Raw genomic sequence first — 19,612 nt, 5'->3', positions numbered from 1 at the left:
AATAGATTTCACTCTGAGGTTATGTGTTTGGACTTTTTTGTTTAACATTTGTTTTTCACTATTTCTCTGTTCTGGTTGTAGCTTATAAAAATAAAAATCACCAACCAAAGTTTCGTCTTCAACTTTAAAATAATTAAATTTTTTTTATGAAAAAAATAATTAAAATAATTTTACAAACACATGTTAGTGTTTGATTACATTTATTTTTAGACTAGACTTGAGCTCCCTCTTTCTTATTTCATATTAAGACACGTTGAAAAAAGGACTTTTTATCGATTAATATTTACATTCAAGATTCTATTTTATGTTTCGACTTCCGATAAAGTGAGCACCGCCACTTCTTGTTGTCCACTTAAAGCACTGATGACAGGGACTACTTCATTTAAAAGTCTAATCAAAGTTAAAGGGACTTTAAATACAATAATGCAGCAGCTCCAACATTTGAGATGTGGTTCTCTGGTGGAAAAAGTTCTAATGAGTGTCATCCCCAGATCGATGACTTTTAGTTTCTGATCACTGAGGAAAGGTTTGTGTGTGAGACTGACCAAGAGCACAGCATCAGCAGTAATGCAAACTATAGCCTTGTGGTAAAGAGAGCCTGAAATGAAGCTATGGATGGATGGTTCCATTGACGTATGGTTGGCTGGCTGGAATACTGGGCGAGTGAATAGACAGACTATTTGAGTGTTTCTGATTTCTGGTCTCTCCCCTAACCCTCTTGTTCTGTATTCAGTGAAACATTAAGAACCAATAGAAATCTAACTGTGCTGTGAAATTTAGGAGATTTATGGTATATTCAGATTGTATTCATTTGGTTCGCTTAAAGTGAACAAGAGTTCATTTCCTCACATAGTCCAGAACAAATTTTCAATCTGAATACACCCAAGTGGATCCACTCGGACCTGTCTTTTGAGGTGGTTTCCAATCGGACTGAGCTCCAGTTTGCTCTAAGTTTCCTCAGTCTGAATAGACTCAGTGTTAAGAGTGGAACAACTGAACCAAAACGACCACCGTAGCTGGGTATTATGGGATGTAAACAGAACCGCGGACAAACGTGGAGCAGTGATGCAACACCAACTCATTAAAATATCTATACGTCATAAACACTTAAACACTGTACTTTTTTAGCCACCGCCTCCTCCGTAAACTGTCTCCCCTCCATTGTACTAAACTAAAAAGTGTTGTACCTGACATTGAAACAGACAGTTTGAATCAGTGAACTATCCCGACAAGGACTGCAAAGCATAGCACTTCCATTATTCCGTCTCTAGTTGCGTTGTCCCGTCCTTGTAATTCCTGGCCAACGACTGAATAGATCTTTAGTCACATGGTATTGTTTACAAGCTTTGGTTCAAAACAGAAATGTCCAATACATGGCAGTCTGAATACAGACCAAGCACAAGGCTCGGGACTCGATCCAGACCAAATTAAACAGACTCGGGTCTGGACCAATGGACTTTTCCAGCCTGAATACACCCTAAGAAAAACTCTGGCCATGAAATTCCAAAGTTTTTTCTTTTCCTTGGCACTCATCCCCTGTCATGTTCTGTCTTTTCTGGTTTTGTAGCGTTTGCCCGCTTCAGTTGTTGTTGCTGGCAGAAGGAAGCTGTTGTTAAAAAGAAAGACCTTCAGCTGGTTTGCTGTCTAACCTCCAGCTGTCCACACACTTGCTGCACGTTAGCCCTCTATTCTGTCCTGATCGGGTCAAAGCAAACCAATTCAAGCTGCAAAATACGTTGCTGTCACACGCAGGGGAACCCTCTGATGCCTTGTGTGTTATTTTATCACTCATTTTTTTTTTTTTTTTAAATCTTGGTCCTATCTAAAGTTAGGATTCACCACATTGGTTTTTTTCTGTGCTGGCTCTGATGATGTCTGCACATGCAGGATTCCTTCTGTTTCTAAGTTTCTCCGGTATGGTCAGACAGCCAGGCACAATCCTGTGCTCTCGTGCTGATTTCTGTTGTGTGTCTAAAAGTAAGTGAGCCTATTTTAGTCAATGCTAGTCCAGTATTAGCCCCAGCAATAAGGGGGAGGACGAGCCAGAGGCAGCTTTCTCAATTATAGGTCTCAGTTTCTGTTTTGGAGACATGCACACTCTCACACACACACACACACACTAAAACTGACACTGCTGGGATCCATAGACATGCAAGGCATTTGGTTAGTTTAGTTTTGTACATGTATTTTAAGGTCATTAAAACTTTCATCAAAACCGCTGCACTGTGGTACCTCAGAGCAACAAGGTTCCAAAGCCAGCTGGGACCTTTCTGTGTGGAGTTTGCTTGTTCTCGTGGGTTTGCTCCGGGCACTCCGGCTTCCTTCCACCGTCCAAAAACATGTTTCATGGGTTCATTAGTGACGTTGAAGTGTCTCTAGACATGACTGTAAGTGTGTGTGAGAGTGTGATTGTGTGACCCTGTGACAGGCTGTCCAGGATGCACCCTGCCTTTGCCCAACAGAAGCCAGGTTAGGCTCTTGTGACCCTGAAAGGGACATTTGGGTTAAGAAGATGGACAGTTCTTTTTCTTTTAACCCAAAATCCTGAGGAAAAAACAGTTAAAAAATACTACTTCCAAAAAAGTGACATAACAAATGAGAACTTAAAAAAATCCTGTCAGTCATCTTTATTGTGTGAATGCTTTACAACTTTTACACTACAGTGATTCTCCTCCACCTTTCCATACATGTTTTGGCACATAAAAATTCAATCACACTCATAGCGACTTCAGCCATCTCTGTATCAAAACATTCAGTTTGTTTTTGAAATATTGAGCTAAATATACTCCACAAGAATATATATTTAAATTGCTGAGATCCTGCACTTCGAAACATGTGAACTTCCACACGCTTTCATATAGAGACACCATTCAAACTTTAAAACGTTAAACAGCTACTGGGTTTTTTAAGATAATTTGGAATTTATCTTTTATTTAAGCAATATGCTAGTTGTTTTTTTGCTAATATATACATTTTCCATTTTTTTATCTAATTTGAAATTTAGCTAATATTTAAACTTTATGCTAGCTATTTTGGCAAAATTTGACACCTTTTTCAGTTTTTATGCTAATTTGATGTTAAGCTAATGTTTTATCATTATGCTAGCTGTTTTGGCAAAATTCAATTTTTTTTGCCTAATTTAACAATTAGCTAGTATTTTAGCAAGCTTTCGTCTTCAGCATTTTCAGCTGTCAGCTTTAGCATCTTCAGCAACCACATTCAGCTTACAGCTGTCACACCAGCATTATCGGCAGTATTGCCATTTATCTAGCTATGGATTGGATTGGATATGGTTTATTTCAAGCAATCAAGAAAACAATAATTCATGTGCAATACAATCAGCAGAAGTTTACATCCATAGACACGTCAAACACAGGATAACTAGATATCAAAAGATAGATTACCTGAAAGGGAATTGTATAGAAATATTACATACAGGTGGAAACATTATATCCTTTATTTACCATAATTTTGTTGATTATGAACTATAAAACGACAACCTAAAATTTAATGCCTGAAAAATTGAACATCCCAAATTTGAACATCACATGCGACAAATCAAATAATATTTTAATTTTTTAGCACAATGTTAGGCACAGTGGTCATTTCTGTGCACATACCGGGACTTGGTTGGGCTTCTTTTTGCATTATTTCCAGCATCAGTGTGGAGGGGCACGGAGGCCATCTACCTGTGGCTCTGCAAAGGTGTAATGGAAGACCAGGTTGCTTGGATATTGGCTTCCAGTCATCTGCATTGTTGGGTGTCTAAACAGCTTGTATATTTTCTATCAGGTCATAGAAGTCTGCCATCAATTCAAGCATAGTACCATCATGGTCATAGAAGCAGCTTTCAGGTCCTGTGCCAGTGTGTGCAGGTTTCCTAAGACTTCCTAGAAAGTTAAATCAGCATCTTTATTCTCCTTTGATGTGTTTTTGAAATAAATATTATTTATTCTTAAAGAGTTTTTTTTTTTGCTTTTTCAACAGTCTTTGGTTCCTCAATGATGTGATAGTATCTTTAAAATACTCCCATTAGCCCACAGTAGCGCTAAAAGTTTGTTTTTGTCTCCACGTCTTCCTGTGTGTCTCAGGTGATCAGTGTGGATGGGACGGGCAGAAAGACTCTGCTGGAGGACAAGCTGCCTCATATCTTTGGTTTCACTCTCCTGGGGGATTACATCTACTGGACTGACTGGCAGAGACGAAGCATTGAGAGGGTTCACAAAGCTACAGCTGTGAGAGAAATCATCATCGACCAGCTGCCAGACCTGATGGGGCTGAAGGCGACCAAAGTCACAGAAACACACGGTAAGACTTTTTTCATGTAGAGAAATTATGAAAAAATGTGGAACGGTGAAAAGTAACAGCCCGTGTCCAGGTACAAACGGCTGTGCGGTGGAAAACGGCGGCTGCAGCCATCTGTGTTTCTGGCGGCGGCGGGCGGTCAGCTGTGCCTGTCCCATGGGGATGGAGCTCCTCCCAGACCTGCAGACCTGCGTGGTGCCAGAGGCCTTCCTTCTATTCACAAACAGGTACATACCACATGAAAAGACTGAAACAGCCCCCAGCTAAATCTATGACCATTATTTTCTCTCAGAAATGTATTTTCAGCAGAATGTCAAGTTTGTTTAACCACTACAGAGTTTTGAAGTTTATGTTGCTGTTTTCTGGCAGCAAAAACCAAACCCTTTTCACCAAAACTGTCATTGGCAACAGCAAAATAACACACACCCTTTTAAAAAAATATAGTCTTTGAACTACCTTAACTCTTGAATCATTTACTCAATGAATCCCAATTGATTCTGATGTAGCTTTGTTGATGTACGACGGGGATAAGCTGCTTTTCTCCATGAAAGAATCAGATTGATTCTGAACGGTTGAAGAGTTTCAAGAATTGGAAGAATCAGAGCTAAAGCTCTGCTGTTAAGTGCTAAGCATGGCAGTGGGAGGTGATGATATGGGCTCGAGCTGCAGGAACTGTGACCTCAGCTGTGGTAAAAGACATGTTATTCTCCTCCTACGCTCCTCATTTGTCTATAAAATCACATTTTAATCAGAAGGTGATAAACAGATGCAAATAATCCCTGTTTCACCAGGAAGTTGATAATCAGCAGAGAAGAAAAACAGGTTTCAAGTTCTTACTGACAACAAATACAAACATTTTTAAATTAAAAGTTTAGTTTAGTCTTAAAAGCAGACGGTGTCTGTCTGTGGAACTGAAACTGGAAGATGGTTCCAAAAAAAAAGAGGAACCTTTGCTTCATTTTTGTCCATGGATTTTTGAATGTCAAAGTCTTTGATTCTCTTGTCTATGCTCACTGGACTGTCAGACCTGCAGAGGTTGTAAGATGCTTCTGTTGTCCATTTTTAGGGACAGCATCAGGAGCATCTCTTTGGGAACAAACAGCAACGATGTGGCCATTCCTCTGACAGGAATCAAGGAAGCCTCTGCTCTTGATTTTGATGTCTCTGAAAGGAGAATATATTGGACCGACATCCAGGCTAAGGTGGGTCAGGCTGTGCAGCACACGAGTTCCTGACGGATGATGGTGCTGATTATAAAGGTTTAAAAGTTGTCATCTTTCTCTCTCTGTCAGACGATCAGCAGAGCGTACATGAACGGCAGTTCTGTTGAACACGTCATTGAGTTTGGACTTGATTACCCAGAAGGCATGGCGGTTGACTGGATGGGTCATAACATCTACTGGGCAGACACTGGTACCAATCGCATTGAGGTGGCCCGCCTGGACGGTCAGTACCGGCAGGTTCTGGTCTGTAAAGATCTGGATAATCCACGTTCTCTGGACAACCCGCGCTCGCTAGCACTGGACCCGGCCAACGGGTGGGTTCTGGAGCTTTGTCCTTCTCTGATTTTATTTTAATTCTTACTTTTATTTTTCCATTCTCTTACTGGTGCAACTGATTGGATCATAGGAATATAAATTGATTCATGGATGAATCCAAACACCACATAGATTAGGGATGTCAAACTCAAATCCTCAAGGGCCGACGTCCTACTGGTTTTCTAGAAACCATGCCTTAACTGCTGCTGATTACCTGGATCAGGTGTGTTTAGCCAATAAGAAGCTTCAACAGCAGCTTGGTTGGAAAAAGTGAAAGAAACCGGCCCTCCAGGGCTGGAGTTCAACACCTGTGCCTTAGATCATTGTATCTTTGTATTTCCCTGCATGACAGGGGTGTCAAACTCAATTGCGCAAGGAGACAAAATCCAAAACACGCCCTAGTTTGCGGGCCAAATAGAATAAACATTTATTGAACACCCTATAAACTATATTTTTAAAACTTTAAAATCGTAACTTTGTTACATAATTATGAACTATATACTGTATATAGCATTACCTGCTATAACGCTAGTGTGAATACTTTAAGATTAATTTGGCTGCTGAAGATGCTGAAATTGATAGCTAAAAATGCTGAAGCTGATATCTGAAATCACTAAAGCTAATAGCTGAAAATGCTGAAGCTGATAACCAGCTAAAATATTAACTAAATGCCAAATTAGCCAGAAAAACTTAAAAAAGAAAAAAAACTTAGGTTAGTCAAAACACTTTGCTTGTAGCTGGAAAAACTAACTTCAAAATATCCTAAAAACAGAAAAAAATCCCAAATTAGTCAAAGCAGCTATTATGTAGCTGAAATATTAGCTAAAAACAGCCCAAAAAATCTTAGTAAATGCCAAAATAGCTCAAACAGCTGCAGAATGACAATTTCTAAAATTTTAAAACTGTAACTTTTTAACATAATTATGAATAATAAAAAGGCAGGAATATTATTACAGAATAAATCAACTTAAACCTTAAATAACTTTCAACATTTTACTCTCCATAAAAATATATTTTGTCAAAATTAAACAAGTTAGAAATGAGCACAAGATGACATCAGGTTGTTAATAACAATAAAATAAAATGATCTGGAGGGCCGGATCCGGCCCCCGGGCCTTGACTTTGACACGTTTGCTGTATGCATTGACTAAAGTTGAGCTGCAAAGAAAATACAATCCTTCATTTGTATTTTATCCTTCCAATATGTACATTTTTATCATTCATCAGCTGCAACTCTTTAATTCTAACATCATATAGTTACACTTCATGATCCAGAGGTGTCAAACTTAAACAAATTTAAAACAATTGAACGAGTTGAAGTTGGACGTGTGTAAAGTCTGTGTGGATGGATGTCAGAATGAGTTTGTTTGTGCAGGTTCATGTACTGGACCGAATGGGGGGGTCTGCCCCGCATAGCCAGAGCCTACATGGATGGCAGCACCATCACAACGCTGGTGGAAAAGGTGGGCCGTGCTAACGGGCTGACCATCGACTACGTCGACCATCGACTCTACTGGACCGACCTGGACACGTACATGATCGAAAGCTCCAACATGCAGGGTTAGTTATTAGTGATGGTGACACTCATCTCACATCCACTGTGTGTGTGTTTGTGTGTGTGTGCGGGGGTGTGTGTGTGTGTGTCCACTTTGACTCAAACTGTGGGGTCGGGTGTGTGTCCGCAGGCCTCCAGCGGGAGATTGTGGTGGACGACCTCCCTCACCCGTTCGGCCTCACTCAGTACAAAGACTTCATCTACTGGACAGACTTCAACCTGCGCACCATTGAGCGAGCAGACAAGCGGGGGGGGCTCAACCGCACCGTGATTCTAAAGGTTTGGATCAGGAGAATGAAGCGTGAGGAAGCCGCGGCCGATGTCGGAGCTCATCATCTCTGTATCCTCAGGGTCAGCTGGAGCTGATGATGGACATCCTGGTCTTCCACTCTTCCCGTCAGGACGGCACCAACGAGTGTTCGCAAAACAATGGCGACTGTGCCCACCTGTGCCTGGCCACGCCCGCCGGTGCCCAATGCCGCTGTGCCTCCCACTACACCCTGAACTCCGACGGCAGAAACTGCAGCTGTGAGTACAGACTCACCTGAATTTGTTGTCCTCCTTTTCACACAAATGGATTTGCGGCTTCACTGCCGTATCAGGTGAGTTCAGGTTCTGATGGGCTGGACACTTCTGATCTGCTAGAGGCAGGAGAACAACCTCAGTGGTGAATTTGGAGGAGATGACTTGCACAGCAATGATTTATACGTTTATGTTTAAAAGTGTAGCTGAAGTGATCAAATTCCTGTCATAATCTCACATTATATCCACTAAAGATTAGTTTATTTACAAGCACCTGGACAAATGAGAGATGAATGTTTGTAAGGATGAGGTTCTGCTGCCTGTGGCCCGGTTGGACCCTCAGGTGTGCTGAGATTCAGCTTCCACCTCTTGAGGGTTAATGAGACGGAGTTTCACCCAGGTTTCCATTTAGTTCTTATGAGACATTAAAAATTACTTTGGTTCTCCTGTTTTACAGAGGGGTGTGTTTATGGTCAGAAGGGATTCACTTTAACAACAATTTGATTCATATCATAAGTTGTGATTGCCGATAATAATCGGTTCAATTTGAATGATCTGATTCTCTGACCTAAAATTTATCATTTTCAGCAACTTGCAGATCAATCTGGATATAAATCTGTAAACATAAATTGATTCATAGATAAATCGGTACACCTCTAGTGGTCAGTATATCTTTGCATTTCCCAGCATGCATTTCCTAAAGATGAGCTGTCCTCCCCCCACCCTCCTGTTGTCTGCAGCTCCATCCAGCTTCCTGCTTTTCACTCAGAAGAACAGCATCAGCAGGATGGTTCTGGGGGAGCAGAGTCCCGACATCATTCTGCCCATTCACGTGGTGAAGGCCCGAGCGGTCCGTTACGACCCGCTGGACCGCCTCATCTACTGGCTGGACGGACGGCAGAACATACGGAGGGCCAGAGACGACGGCGCCATGGTAACCACGGCGCTCCCAGAGCTTCACATGAAGATTTAATCATTTCACATTCTGAATAGCATTTTAAAAGACCAAAAGCACTCATGCTAAAGCTAACAGAACATTTTAGCATTTCCCTAAAAAGAGAACAAAAATAGTTACCTTTTAACTCTATGAAACATGTTTTTCACATGTAGGAGTTACCTGATTTAACTCTTTTAGAAAATACAAATAACATCTTTATTTTAAATTCATAATCTATTACTGATAGTCACAAAGTTGTAATACTACTTCAAAGTGTCTCCTGGTGTTTTATCAAATCAAATCAAAAATACTTTATTCTCCAGAATAGAATTTGTCTTGGATTCACAGTGCCAGTGGCTGCATAACTACATTCGTACATGATCACAACACTACAAGTTCCACTGTACCAGAACATGCATATAAGAGCAGAAGACATGATGAAACACAGAGAATATTAAAAGTGGAGTTAAGCACCTATAGGAAGAAGTTGTTTGCACTGTGACTTAATGTCAGAAAAGGTTAAAACCGTAAAAGAAATTGAAAACACCCACAAAATATCAAGTATGTTTAAATCCATAAACACAACACAACACAGCCTAAATCCCACACCCCAAAACCTTCTGGTTAAATTCATAAAACTAAAATATATTTCGAAAAGATTATCAGAAGATCTTTCTTTTTATGAAATCAGTGCTGGTTAACAGTGACTGACAGGATCCACGGCCCCACAGCAAATGTAAAACCAGCAAAAGAAAACGAGTCCCAGAGTGAGAAATCCTTCAGGAGCCAAGAGGAGGAGCTGAGATCCAGACGGAAAGCAAAAAGAAACCAGAAAGAAACGAGGTTCAAGCAGAAAGACAACTCCTCCTCACAGAACGTTAGGCTGTACTGCCAACTAGTGTTTAAAATAGGCACTGCAATTCAAAACATCACCATGCTTTGGTTCTGACCCCCTCTCTGAACACTTTAGGCTTCAGCAACCAGATCCTCCTCATCCAACTGAGTGGTTATTATCTTACTACCCCCCCCCCCCCACACACACACACACTTATTAATGTTTCTACTTTCAAAAAGTCATACCTTTAGTAACTCATGAAGTTGAACAAAAAACATGAACTAAAATGCTGAACAGGAAATACGCCCACTCATGGTAGTGAATGATTGGAACTAACTTTTAGATTGATAATTTGGATTATATTACAGTAACTCAGCAACAGGAACAGTCTTCATCTCAGGGACACAAATCCTGACAAACGCTGTCACAGCTCCTACAGTTTAACATCTTTGGCTGATCCGTTCAGACCTACGCTGCCCCCATCTCACTTGATGCTGCTGATGCAGAAACATCCCAATGATAATCTGAGGTATACCGTTCCCTCGTTTATTGCAGGAGTTACATTCTAAAAATAACTTGTTATAGGTGAAATCTGCAAAGGTTTCTAGACGTTGTAAAACTCCTCACTACATGTTTTATAGACTTTTATTATTATAGAATGAAATAAAAGATCTGATTGTGATCAAAGATTTATATAAATGTGGTTAACTGAAGCCGTCTGTACTGGAGAAACGCAACGGATTGATTGACGAAGTCTACAGCCAATCAGAACACACTGAAAAATATCTGTGAAACACCAGGAAAGGTGAAGTGCAACATAGTGAGGGGCCACTGTTACCTGAGAGCACACATCAGGTTGCTCTTCTGCTTTGGAGGGATAATGCTCCAACACCGGTGGCTCCTTGAGGTCCTGCAGCCGCGCTGCAGCTTAGTCCTGGTGCAAACAACCATTCGCTCCTATCTAGGTGTGCGCGTTAGTTTGACTAATTTGTGGGATCAAACTAATGTTGTTGGAGCAGCGTCCTTCAGGTGAACCAACTCAGATGTCAGAACTAGGATCATGTGAAAAGCGTCTTCAGCTGAACCTGGTGTCATTGCTGTCCCCAGTCCTCAGTGATGGTAACCGGCACAGCTCAGCCGGTGGAGAACCAGCTTCACGACCTGAGCCTGGACCCCTACAGCCGCCACGTTTACTGGACCTGTGAGAACACCAACACCATCAACGTTCAGAGGATGGACGGCCACATCGTCGGCGTGGTTGTTAAGGACGACACGGACAAGCCGAGGGCCATCGTGGTCAACGCCGAGAGGGGGTGAGCTCTGTGGCACCACGCCCCTCACCGACCCCGCTGAGCCCAGTCCAGACTGTCGTCTGTGTGTCTGCAGGTACATGTACTTCACCACAGTGCAGGAGCGCTCAGCCAAGATCGAAGGAGCGAGTCTGGACGGAACCGAACGGGAGTCTTTGTTCACCACCGGTCTGATCCGACCCGTCGCTCTGGCGCTGGACAACAAGCTGGGGAAACTGTTCTGGGTCGATGCTGACCTCAAACGCATCGAGAGCAGCGACCTGACAGGTGAGACCTGGACACAAAAGAACCCGTCGAGCTGATGGAGGTTTAAATGTGCTTGATGTTTGAAGCAAGAAAAGTAAGAATGGAATTGATTCATTGTTGCTCTGCCCCTCCCTCATAGGAGCCAACCGCGTGGTCCTGCAGGACTCTAACATCCTGCAGCCGATGGGCCTGACGGTTCTGGGAGAACATCTGTACTGGATTGACCGGCAGCAGCAGATGATTGAACGGGTGGATAAGCTGACAGGAGACAGGCGGACGCGGGTTCAGGGGCGCATATCCTTCCTGACATCCATCCATGCTGTGGAGAAGATGGACCCCCGGGAGTTTGGTACGGGCCTTCAGATCTCTGCAGCAAACGACGACTGATAGGACTCTGAATTCTCATGCGTGTTTATATGTCTAGAATTACACCCTTGTGCCCGTAACAACGGGGGCTGCTCTCACATCTGCATTGCAAAAGGCGACGGGACCCCCCGCTGCTCCTGTCCAATCCACCTGGTTCTGGCTTCAGACCTGCTGCGCTGTGGAGGTGAACCCTTCTCACCCCGAAGCTCCACATGAACGTCTCATAACCATGAATGACTGACCCCCCCCGTCTCCTCTAGAGCCCCCCACCTGCTCCCCAGAGCAGTTCACCTGCTCCACGGGCGACATCGACTGCATCCCTCTGGCGTGGCGCTGTGACGGTTTCCCTGAGTGTGAGGACGGCAGCGATGAAGACAACTGCCCCGTCTGCTCAGTGTCCCACTTCCAGTGTGACGAAGGCAGCTGCATCGACGCTCACAAACGCTGCGATGGAGAGGCGGACTGCGCCGACAAGTCTGACGAGCACGACTGTGAAGGTGAGCGGGGAAGGTCGTCTTGTATCCGCAGACGGGATGAAGCTCTGAGGAGAGGGATCCCACTCTCATGAGTTCACCCTCTGAAGCCTCTTCGGTCCTGCCAGAGTGGGACTGCTCTGCAGCACCGCAGGGACTGTGAGGTCAACTCCTTTAAAGAGGAGTGAGCTTAGAATAAAATCCCACTCAGATCATCTTTTGATCGATTTTCAGAGTGTTCCCTGTAGTCTTTTAATTATGATTGTTGTTTTTAGCCTAAATCTAAAAGCCTGTGTCGTTTTCTAGGACATAGTTTCTGCAAAGTGGCTGGAGTTCATTAGAAATTCACCATCATTCATCTGTTTACACTCTGTCCCACTAGCTTACAGCCCCCCCCACACGCCTAACCTAACATTAGCAGTGCATCAAAAATGGCGAGAAATCCATTTGTACAGTTTTGATCCAGATTCCAGCTCAGACGAGGAAAATGAAGACATTCATGGATCTATTTGTCTGCAAGTGGATACATCAGAATGGAGCGGAGCAAGGAGCTTACACACTGCTTTACTATGTTCTTAGAATGACCAAAATGCTTTAAACTCAGAGTCACAATCACTCACTGATGCTGAACATTGACCCCAATCTAGTGAGGAATGTGGGTTTAGTGTTTTGCTCAAAGTCACTTCGACACATGGGCACACACAGGTAAAGCCCTCTATCTCTGCACTACGGTTTCCCAAAAAAGCCTAACCAGGACATCCCTAAACTCCTCCTAAAAACCCCTCATTATAGTGCCTCCTCTTCTGGTTGAGAGTCGTCCTCATGACAAGACTCCTCCTCCTGACACGTCTCCTCATCTCTTGCAGTCATCTGCTCCCCTGGCGAGTTTCGATGTGGTGATAACCAGTGCATCACTAAGAAGCAGCGTTGTGACGGATACTCAGACTGTCCCGATGGCCTGGACGAGCTGGCCTGTGGTAAGAAGGATGAAACATTTCTGTGGATGAAGCGTCCTTCCTCAGACAGTCAGAGGAAGGAGTCAGAGTCTGACTGTGTTATCCTTCTGTTTCCCTCTTTTCCAAATGAAGACCACGCCCCCCCTCCTTCGACTTTCAACCACGACCCTAAACCCATCATCCCCGTCATTGCAATCATGCTGCTAGTGTTTGTGATTGGGGGGGTTTACTTCGCCTGCCAGCGTGTGGAGTGGCGCTGCTATAAGGGCCCCAACGGGACCTTCCCTCGCGATTACATCAGCGGGACCCCTCACGTTCCCCTCAACTTCATTGCCCCCAGCGGCTCTCAGCACGGCACTTTTCAAGGTGAGCCGAGGCGGCAGGATGCAGGTGTGGTTTGGGGGTGGCTGCGGCGTGAATGACGCCTGGGTGTTTGCAGGTATCTCGTGCGGGAAGTCCATAATGAGCTCAGTCAGCCTGATGGGCAGCAGCAGCAGCGGGGCGCCTCTGTACGACAGGAACCATGTGACCGGAGCGTCCTCCAGCAGCTCCTCCTCCACCAAAGGAGCCTACTACCCTCAGGTCTGACCCCCCACAAACACCATGAACACAAGCCACCTCCCATCCTCTCAGGTTAAACAACCAGCATACTTTTCCCCTAGATTCTGAACCCGCCGCCCTCTCCAGCCACCGATCGGTCCCTCTACAACACTGAGATCTACTCGTCCAACAGCCCATCCACCACCAGGTCATACAGGTACCAGTGTTCCTCTGTCTTCTGCTTACTCAGCGGTTTACAGCTGAATCCACTCAGGACGAGTTTCTCTGCTTCTCTCAAGCTACGTTCACACCGCCCTCAACAACGCACATTCAAGTGACCACTTCAGATGAGAAGCATGTTCAGTATATATGCGTTTGGGTTTAAATCACTCCTAGTAGAGGTGGGACGAAATAACAATATGGCGAACTATCGTGATATTCCAACTCATACAATTTCTGGTCCTCTCTTTCCCTTAATTGGCTATTAAAATAATACCGCAGACGTCCACCAGAGGGCACCTCTCACAACCATGACAGTGAAGCGTAGGGATGTTTGGTACCGGTGCCACATCAGTTAGGGCTGGGAATCACTGGGTACCTCACCATATGATGATATCAATGATATCACGATACTGCGATAATTGGTAAGAATAATCTCTAATAACTCACAATATATAAAAGAACACATGTTTTGTTGGGCAAAATATATCCCCATTTGTTTTTGAACACAATCATAATAAACAACTTGTGTCTTATTTTGTGCAACAAATAATTTAAACTTTTGTGCAACATCGCTGAAATCAGTAATACTATGTCTTTGACAAACATCGACATCAATTAAATAAGAATTATCTGTAAAATTCAATGTTAACAATAGTAAACATGGACATCAGTGCCACTGCTCAGTGCAAAATTGTTGTAAGCAACAGAAGCCATCTGGTGAGCCGGATGCGGCCAGCGGGCTCCATGTTTGATACCCCTGGTCTATAGCCACTATTGTTTTAACAGGTGTGTAGGCTGGCAGTACACACGTGTTAAAACAGTGACTAAATAGTGGTTTATCAAGGAAAAGTGCAGGAAGCTTTAATAAATAGGAGGGGAAAAGTGGACTCGGTTGACAGTACTGTAAAAACAATGATCATATAATATTAACAGACTGAAAGTTTCTACTGTGCCTCAATAATGATAAATGATCTGACATAACATGAATTAAAATATAACACTGAATTTTTGTTTTCACATTTATTGTCTATTGAATCAAGAAAACTATTTTATATTCTCTGCATTTTAGTCCTTAATTGGATGTTTGTTTGTTACCTTAAAGTGTTTGTTATTATAACAAACAAATCAGTGTTTATTGATAATTTTGTTTTACTGTTGCAAAGGACATTAAATCAATATATTGTATACAAGTTTTCTTTAAAAAAAAAAGATTTGGGGAAAAGGAAATTATATATTTGTTTACAAAATAGTGAAATATTAGATTACCAAGGTAATATATTGATTATTGCAATGTTTGCCATATCGTGATATTACTGGTGTGGCAGGAATGTCAAACTCAATTCTACAGGGGGCCAAAACCCAAAACACACCTTTAGTCGTGGTCCGAACAGGATAAACATTCATTAAACATTCTAAAACTACATTTTTAAAACTTTAAAACTGTAACTTTTTAACATAATTATGAACTAGATATAACCCTGCAATAATAATAGCGTGAATGCTGTGAGCTGAATTTGGCCGCTGAAGATGGTAGTGCTGATAGCTGAAAATTCTGAAATTGATAGCTAAAAACTCTAAATCTGATAGCTGAAATCACTGAAGCTGATAGGTAAAAAGGCTGATGTTGATAGCTGAAAACGCTGAATCTGATAGCCAACTAAAATTGTAGCTAAATGCCAAATTAGCCATAAAAACAAAATTAGGTTAGCCAAAACAGCTAGCATGTAGCTTAAAAAATAAATAAGCTTCAAAATAGCAGGAATATTATTCTAGAATAAATCAACCTAAACTTTAAATAACTTTCAATATTTTACCGTCATTAAAAATATATTTATCAAAATTATACAAGTTAAAAACAAGCGCAAGATAACATCGGGCCATTAACAATAAAGTAAAATGATATGGAGGGCCGGATAGAATTACCCGGAGGGCCGCATCCGGCCCCCGGGCCTTGACTTTGACACATGTACAGTATCTTGAGTCATGTATCGTGAATTTCCCTGAGATTCTCAGCCCTAACAGCTAGATTCGCACGTTTCTTCAACCGTTTTCGGGCTCCGTGTGAACGATGCACGAACACACACACTTCTGCCGGCTGATAGCAGCAGACTTTAACCATGTCTTTTTTCTTTGCAGACCATATCACGCCATCCGTGGTGCGGCCCCGCCCACCACGCCCTGCAGCACAGACGTCTGCGACAGCGATTACACCCCCCACCACCTCTCTGCGGGGCTGCCGCCCTCAGCGGGCCGCTGGAAGGCATCGGCCCACAATGGCAAACACAACAAGTACTACATGGACCTGAACTCAGACTCTGACCCGTACCCCCCGCCCCCCACACCCCGCTCCCAGTACATGTCTGCGGAGGAAAGCTGCCCGCCGTCCCCCTCCACCGAACGCTCCTACTTCCACCTGTGCCCCCCACCCCCGTCCCCCTGCACCGACTCCTCATGACCCCTCTGCAGTCGGGGAATTCTGTGAGGAAACAAAGGGAAGAGGCCCCTCCCCCTGTGCATTTTTAACACTTGTGCCAATGTGCAGCTTCACCTCGCTGCTTCATTCAAACTGCTCTGGTTCTGGTCCCGCCTCCCACCATTCCAGTTGCTCCCGAGTCTCCACCAGCAGGACTTCCAGCCTTCACTGCCTGTTCTCCACATTTTATTTGAAGCTACGAGAGAGCCAAAACACCCCCAGTCCCAGTCAAGCCAGGCTCAGAAACCCAGAAGGGATTGATGGAGGACTGGCTGTACAGGCCAGAGCCTGCAGCCTGATTGGATGTTGGACTGGGACGGGTGCAGCAGGAGAACGGCGTGCACGAAGGCGAGCGTGGGAGGGAGGAAGGAGACGCTGAACGTGAACTGACCGCTGTCTCGTTCTCCTCTTCATCGTCCTGTTTACCTAATATGCTGCTATTATGGATGGCAGAGACTCCGCCTCCTGACTCCGCCTCCTGAAGCTTCACACCCTGCTCATGTTGTCAGTTCTTCTTTCCTTGCTGACACTTTTCCTTCGGAGTCTCAGCCGCTCTCAAAGTGGGAGGGGCTTTTAGATCTAAAGTGCCATGTCCCGTCAACAGCCCCCCCCCCAATGAAAACGCACACAGACTTTGTCACGCTTGTGGTGGACGTGATGTTCGGAGTAACGGGACACAGAGCCACTGGTGCTGACGTTATTAAAGCCATAGAGACTGACTCACCTTTGACCATCGCTGCCTCGGCCTGAAGACCCCCCCCCCCCAAAGAGAAGGACGCACTTCCTCACCGCTGAACCTCTGCTGTGTTCGCGGGTTGGCTCCGCCCCCAGCAGAGGACGCTCCGCCTCACGCCACACCTCTGGAGCATCCAGGTCCTCCTGAAAAACTTCTGAACCACATTTCTGCTCCACTTCTGTCTCCATTCCAACATGGCGATGGTCGGGTCATGAAAGAACGGGGGCACGGGGGCCAGATACCCGGATGTTCAGGAACTGAACGTGAAATGAAGCAGAGTGTCGTGGAGTTTGAGGGTTGAGGAGTCCGTCGGACAAACGGCTCCTCTTCCTCCTTCACATCAGAAGCTGTGATGGATCCTGAATCGGACTCTGCACATCACTGCCACCTTCTGGCTTTGGTCACTTATATCCAGCAGTTGAGATTTTATTCAACATTTACTGAGACTTTGATTTCCATTGATGCCAGTTTGAACTCGTGAAAATTTTCCTCCATGTTTGGTGGTCTAAACACAGCCATGATCTCTCATTCCTTCACCAAAGCCGACATGAACCACTGCACCAGTGAAAAGCCTGTTTGCTGTCTCAGCTTTCTTAAAGTGACAGATTTTGTATCAAAAGCATTTTTATATAATAAAGGTTTTATTTTAAGGAAGCTTGAGTTATTTTTCATTTTTGTCAGATAGTGATGAGCTACCGTTGAGAGTTGACAACGATATAAAAGTGGAATATAATTCATTTTTTGTCTAAGTCCTTCAATATTCCTTTAAATTCACTGCGTGCTAAGATGACTTTTTATAACTATTCACCGTGAGGTCAAAAAGGGTTTTCTGTCTCAGGTTCTGAGACTATGATGTTAATCATAGAAAAAAATTCAACTGAAAAAAAAGAAAGTACCCAAACACTTAAACATTTTTTTGTTGACCTCTATAAATGGGGCTTTAAAAATGATGTATGTTGGTCATTGCCAGATTTTTGATAAATTGAAATAAAATAGTTTGATTATTGATAATACAGTCAAAAACTGTCTGTGTGCTGCCCCCTACAGGTTGAATCAGGTATTACAGTTGAATTTTGTGATGGTCAAACCATGTTAGTTTCAGAATTCCCGTCATGATCTGCAGCTCCAGTAATGATAACAGTCCTGCACTAAGCCCCGCCCTTCTGACTGGATTTCATATTCCGGCTGTGGGCGGAGTCAGCCTCCAACTTCCCTGTTTGGTTACCCTTTAAAGACCTGCAAAAGATTGGCAAAAAATTCATTGAGAAAGATTTCCTAAAGATTCGCTCCAGAAGATTTACTGATAAAGATTCTCTGCTGAAAATGGGCTGAAGTATCACATTTTTCCTAAATGTTTGTGTGCATTATTTTAATTCCCTGATGTTTAGAAATAAAGTTGAAGCTCAGATGACCCTTTGACCTCGTCTTAGCTCGTCTGACCACAAGAGCACACGAGATCTTTCAAACGTTTGAAAATCTGTATTTAGGTTCTAGCTTGTACAGAGTTTTAGGACTATAGCAGCAACTGAACATGCACAAACAAACTCCTTTGGGAGGTGCTGCAAGGCATGACAGGTGGGTGAACCGTTATGGATCCTGATTTAAGTCAGGAGTTTTTCAGGTTTCACCATAATGGAGAGGTTACCTAATCAGGAGCGACCATTGAAGTCCAGCGGGATGAGGACGAGCTGCAGCAGACGTGAGGTCTGCAGTGTAACTTCAGATTAATAAAACTTCTTTCCTTCAAAAAAACATTACGTCCTCTTTTCCTAAGAACGCTTTTTTTTTTAACACAATAAATATGTAAGTTCTCCCTACAACGTCCCCATTTTTTTGTCTTAAGTCATAAGGACTTTTCCTGAAATCCCAAATTTTTAATCACTGCATTTGATAAAGAAGTTTAACTAGTGACAATTAGAACAATACAACAATTGTTACTTCCTTTTTGAGTCATGGACGTACGGCAGCTGAAAGCAGAAACTCTCAGCCGGGTGTTTTCACACCTTACATTGGTCTGGAAAGTGAAGGATCGTTTCTTTTGCCAGTCCAGGCCGCCAGCATGAAACATTTAAGTTTTTGGATAAAGCTTACATGTAACGGCATGAACCATGTGTTTCTTGTGAACAAAACAAAACAATCAAACTTTAACTTAATCTAGAGAAAGGAAAAAATGAGAAGATGCATTATTACCAGTTTTCACAAATCCTTTTTTGGGGAGGGTCTGATCTTCTCACCAGAGGTCGACTGCTCTACCTCTACTCCGCAGCCGCCTCCAAAGAAAGTACATAAAACTTTACTTTTAAAAATGTAATAAAACTAAAATAACACAATTTTTAAAGTCCTGCTTTGTTATCTTGATGAAATGCTTTCCAGAATGAAGAATGTGTACATTTGATTCATTCTGCAGGACAAAGAATGAGAACAAATATATGGAGGGAGAAAATAATGTGTAGAATTACAAAAAAACTTGTTGATATCATCCTACATCTTTGTTCATTTCGTAAATGTATTTGTTTTACCTGTTGTATTTGCAACTTGCAGGTTTTTTTTTTACCAACTTTGATCAGATCTATCATTGGTTCTGATCTGCATTTGTGT

At 43.2% G+C, this 19,612-nt stretch overlaps 1 protein-coding gene across 1 annotated transcript in view; it reads left to right on the top strand.

Annotated features, from left to right (window-relative positions):
• lrp5 (low density lipoprotein receptor-related protein 5) overlaps positions 1–17,751 on the top strand; it is a 49,534-nt gene extending 31,783 nt beyond the window's left edge. The window contains exons 12-29 of the mRNA XM_024281951.2: positions 4,092–4,308; positions 4,379–4,532; positions 5,372–5,507; positions 5,598–5,842; positions 7,219–7,403; positions 7,529–7,677; positions 7,749–7,926; positions 8,661–8,854; positions 10,800–11,005; positions 11,079–11,269; positions 11,388–11,597; positions 11,673–11,798; positions 11,875–12,111; positions 12,954–13,064; positions 13,176–13,409; positions 13,483–13,625; positions 13,706–13,800; positions 15,942–17,751. Coding sequence (XP_024137719.2) covers positions 4,092–4,308; positions 4,379–4,532; positions 5,372–5,507; positions 5,598–5,842; positions 7,219–7,403; positions 7,529–7,677; positions 7,749–7,926; positions 8,661–8,854; positions 10,800–11,005; positions 11,079–11,269; positions 11,388–11,597; positions 11,673–11,798; positions 11,875–12,111; positions 12,954–13,064; positions 13,176–13,409; positions 13,483–13,625; positions 13,706–13,800; positions 15,942–16,260 — 3,330 coding nt within the window. The 3' untranslated portion in view covers positions 16,261–17,751. The remainder of the gene's footprint in view (positions 1–4,091; positions 4,309–4,378; positions 4,533–5,371; positions 5,508–5,597; positions 5,843–7,218; positions 7,404–7,528; positions 7,678–7,748; positions 7,927–8,660; positions 8,855–10,799; positions 11,006–11,078; positions 11,270–11,387; positions 11,598–11,672; positions 11,799–11,874; positions 12,112–12,953; positions 13,065–13,175; positions 13,410–13,482; positions 13,626–13,705; positions 13,801–15,941) is intronic.
• Positions 17,752–19,612: the final 1,861 nt, after the last annotated feature.

This window comes from Oryzias melastigma, linkage group LG6 (assembly GCF_002922805.2).
Source record: "Oryzias melastigma strain HK-1 linkage group LG6, ASM292280v2, whole genome shotgun sequence".
NCBI lineage: Eukaryota > Metazoa > Chordata > Actinopteri > Beloniformes > Adrianichthyidae > Oryzias > Oryzias melastigma.
This window is presented reverse-complemented; position numbering and strand designations above follow the sequence as displayed.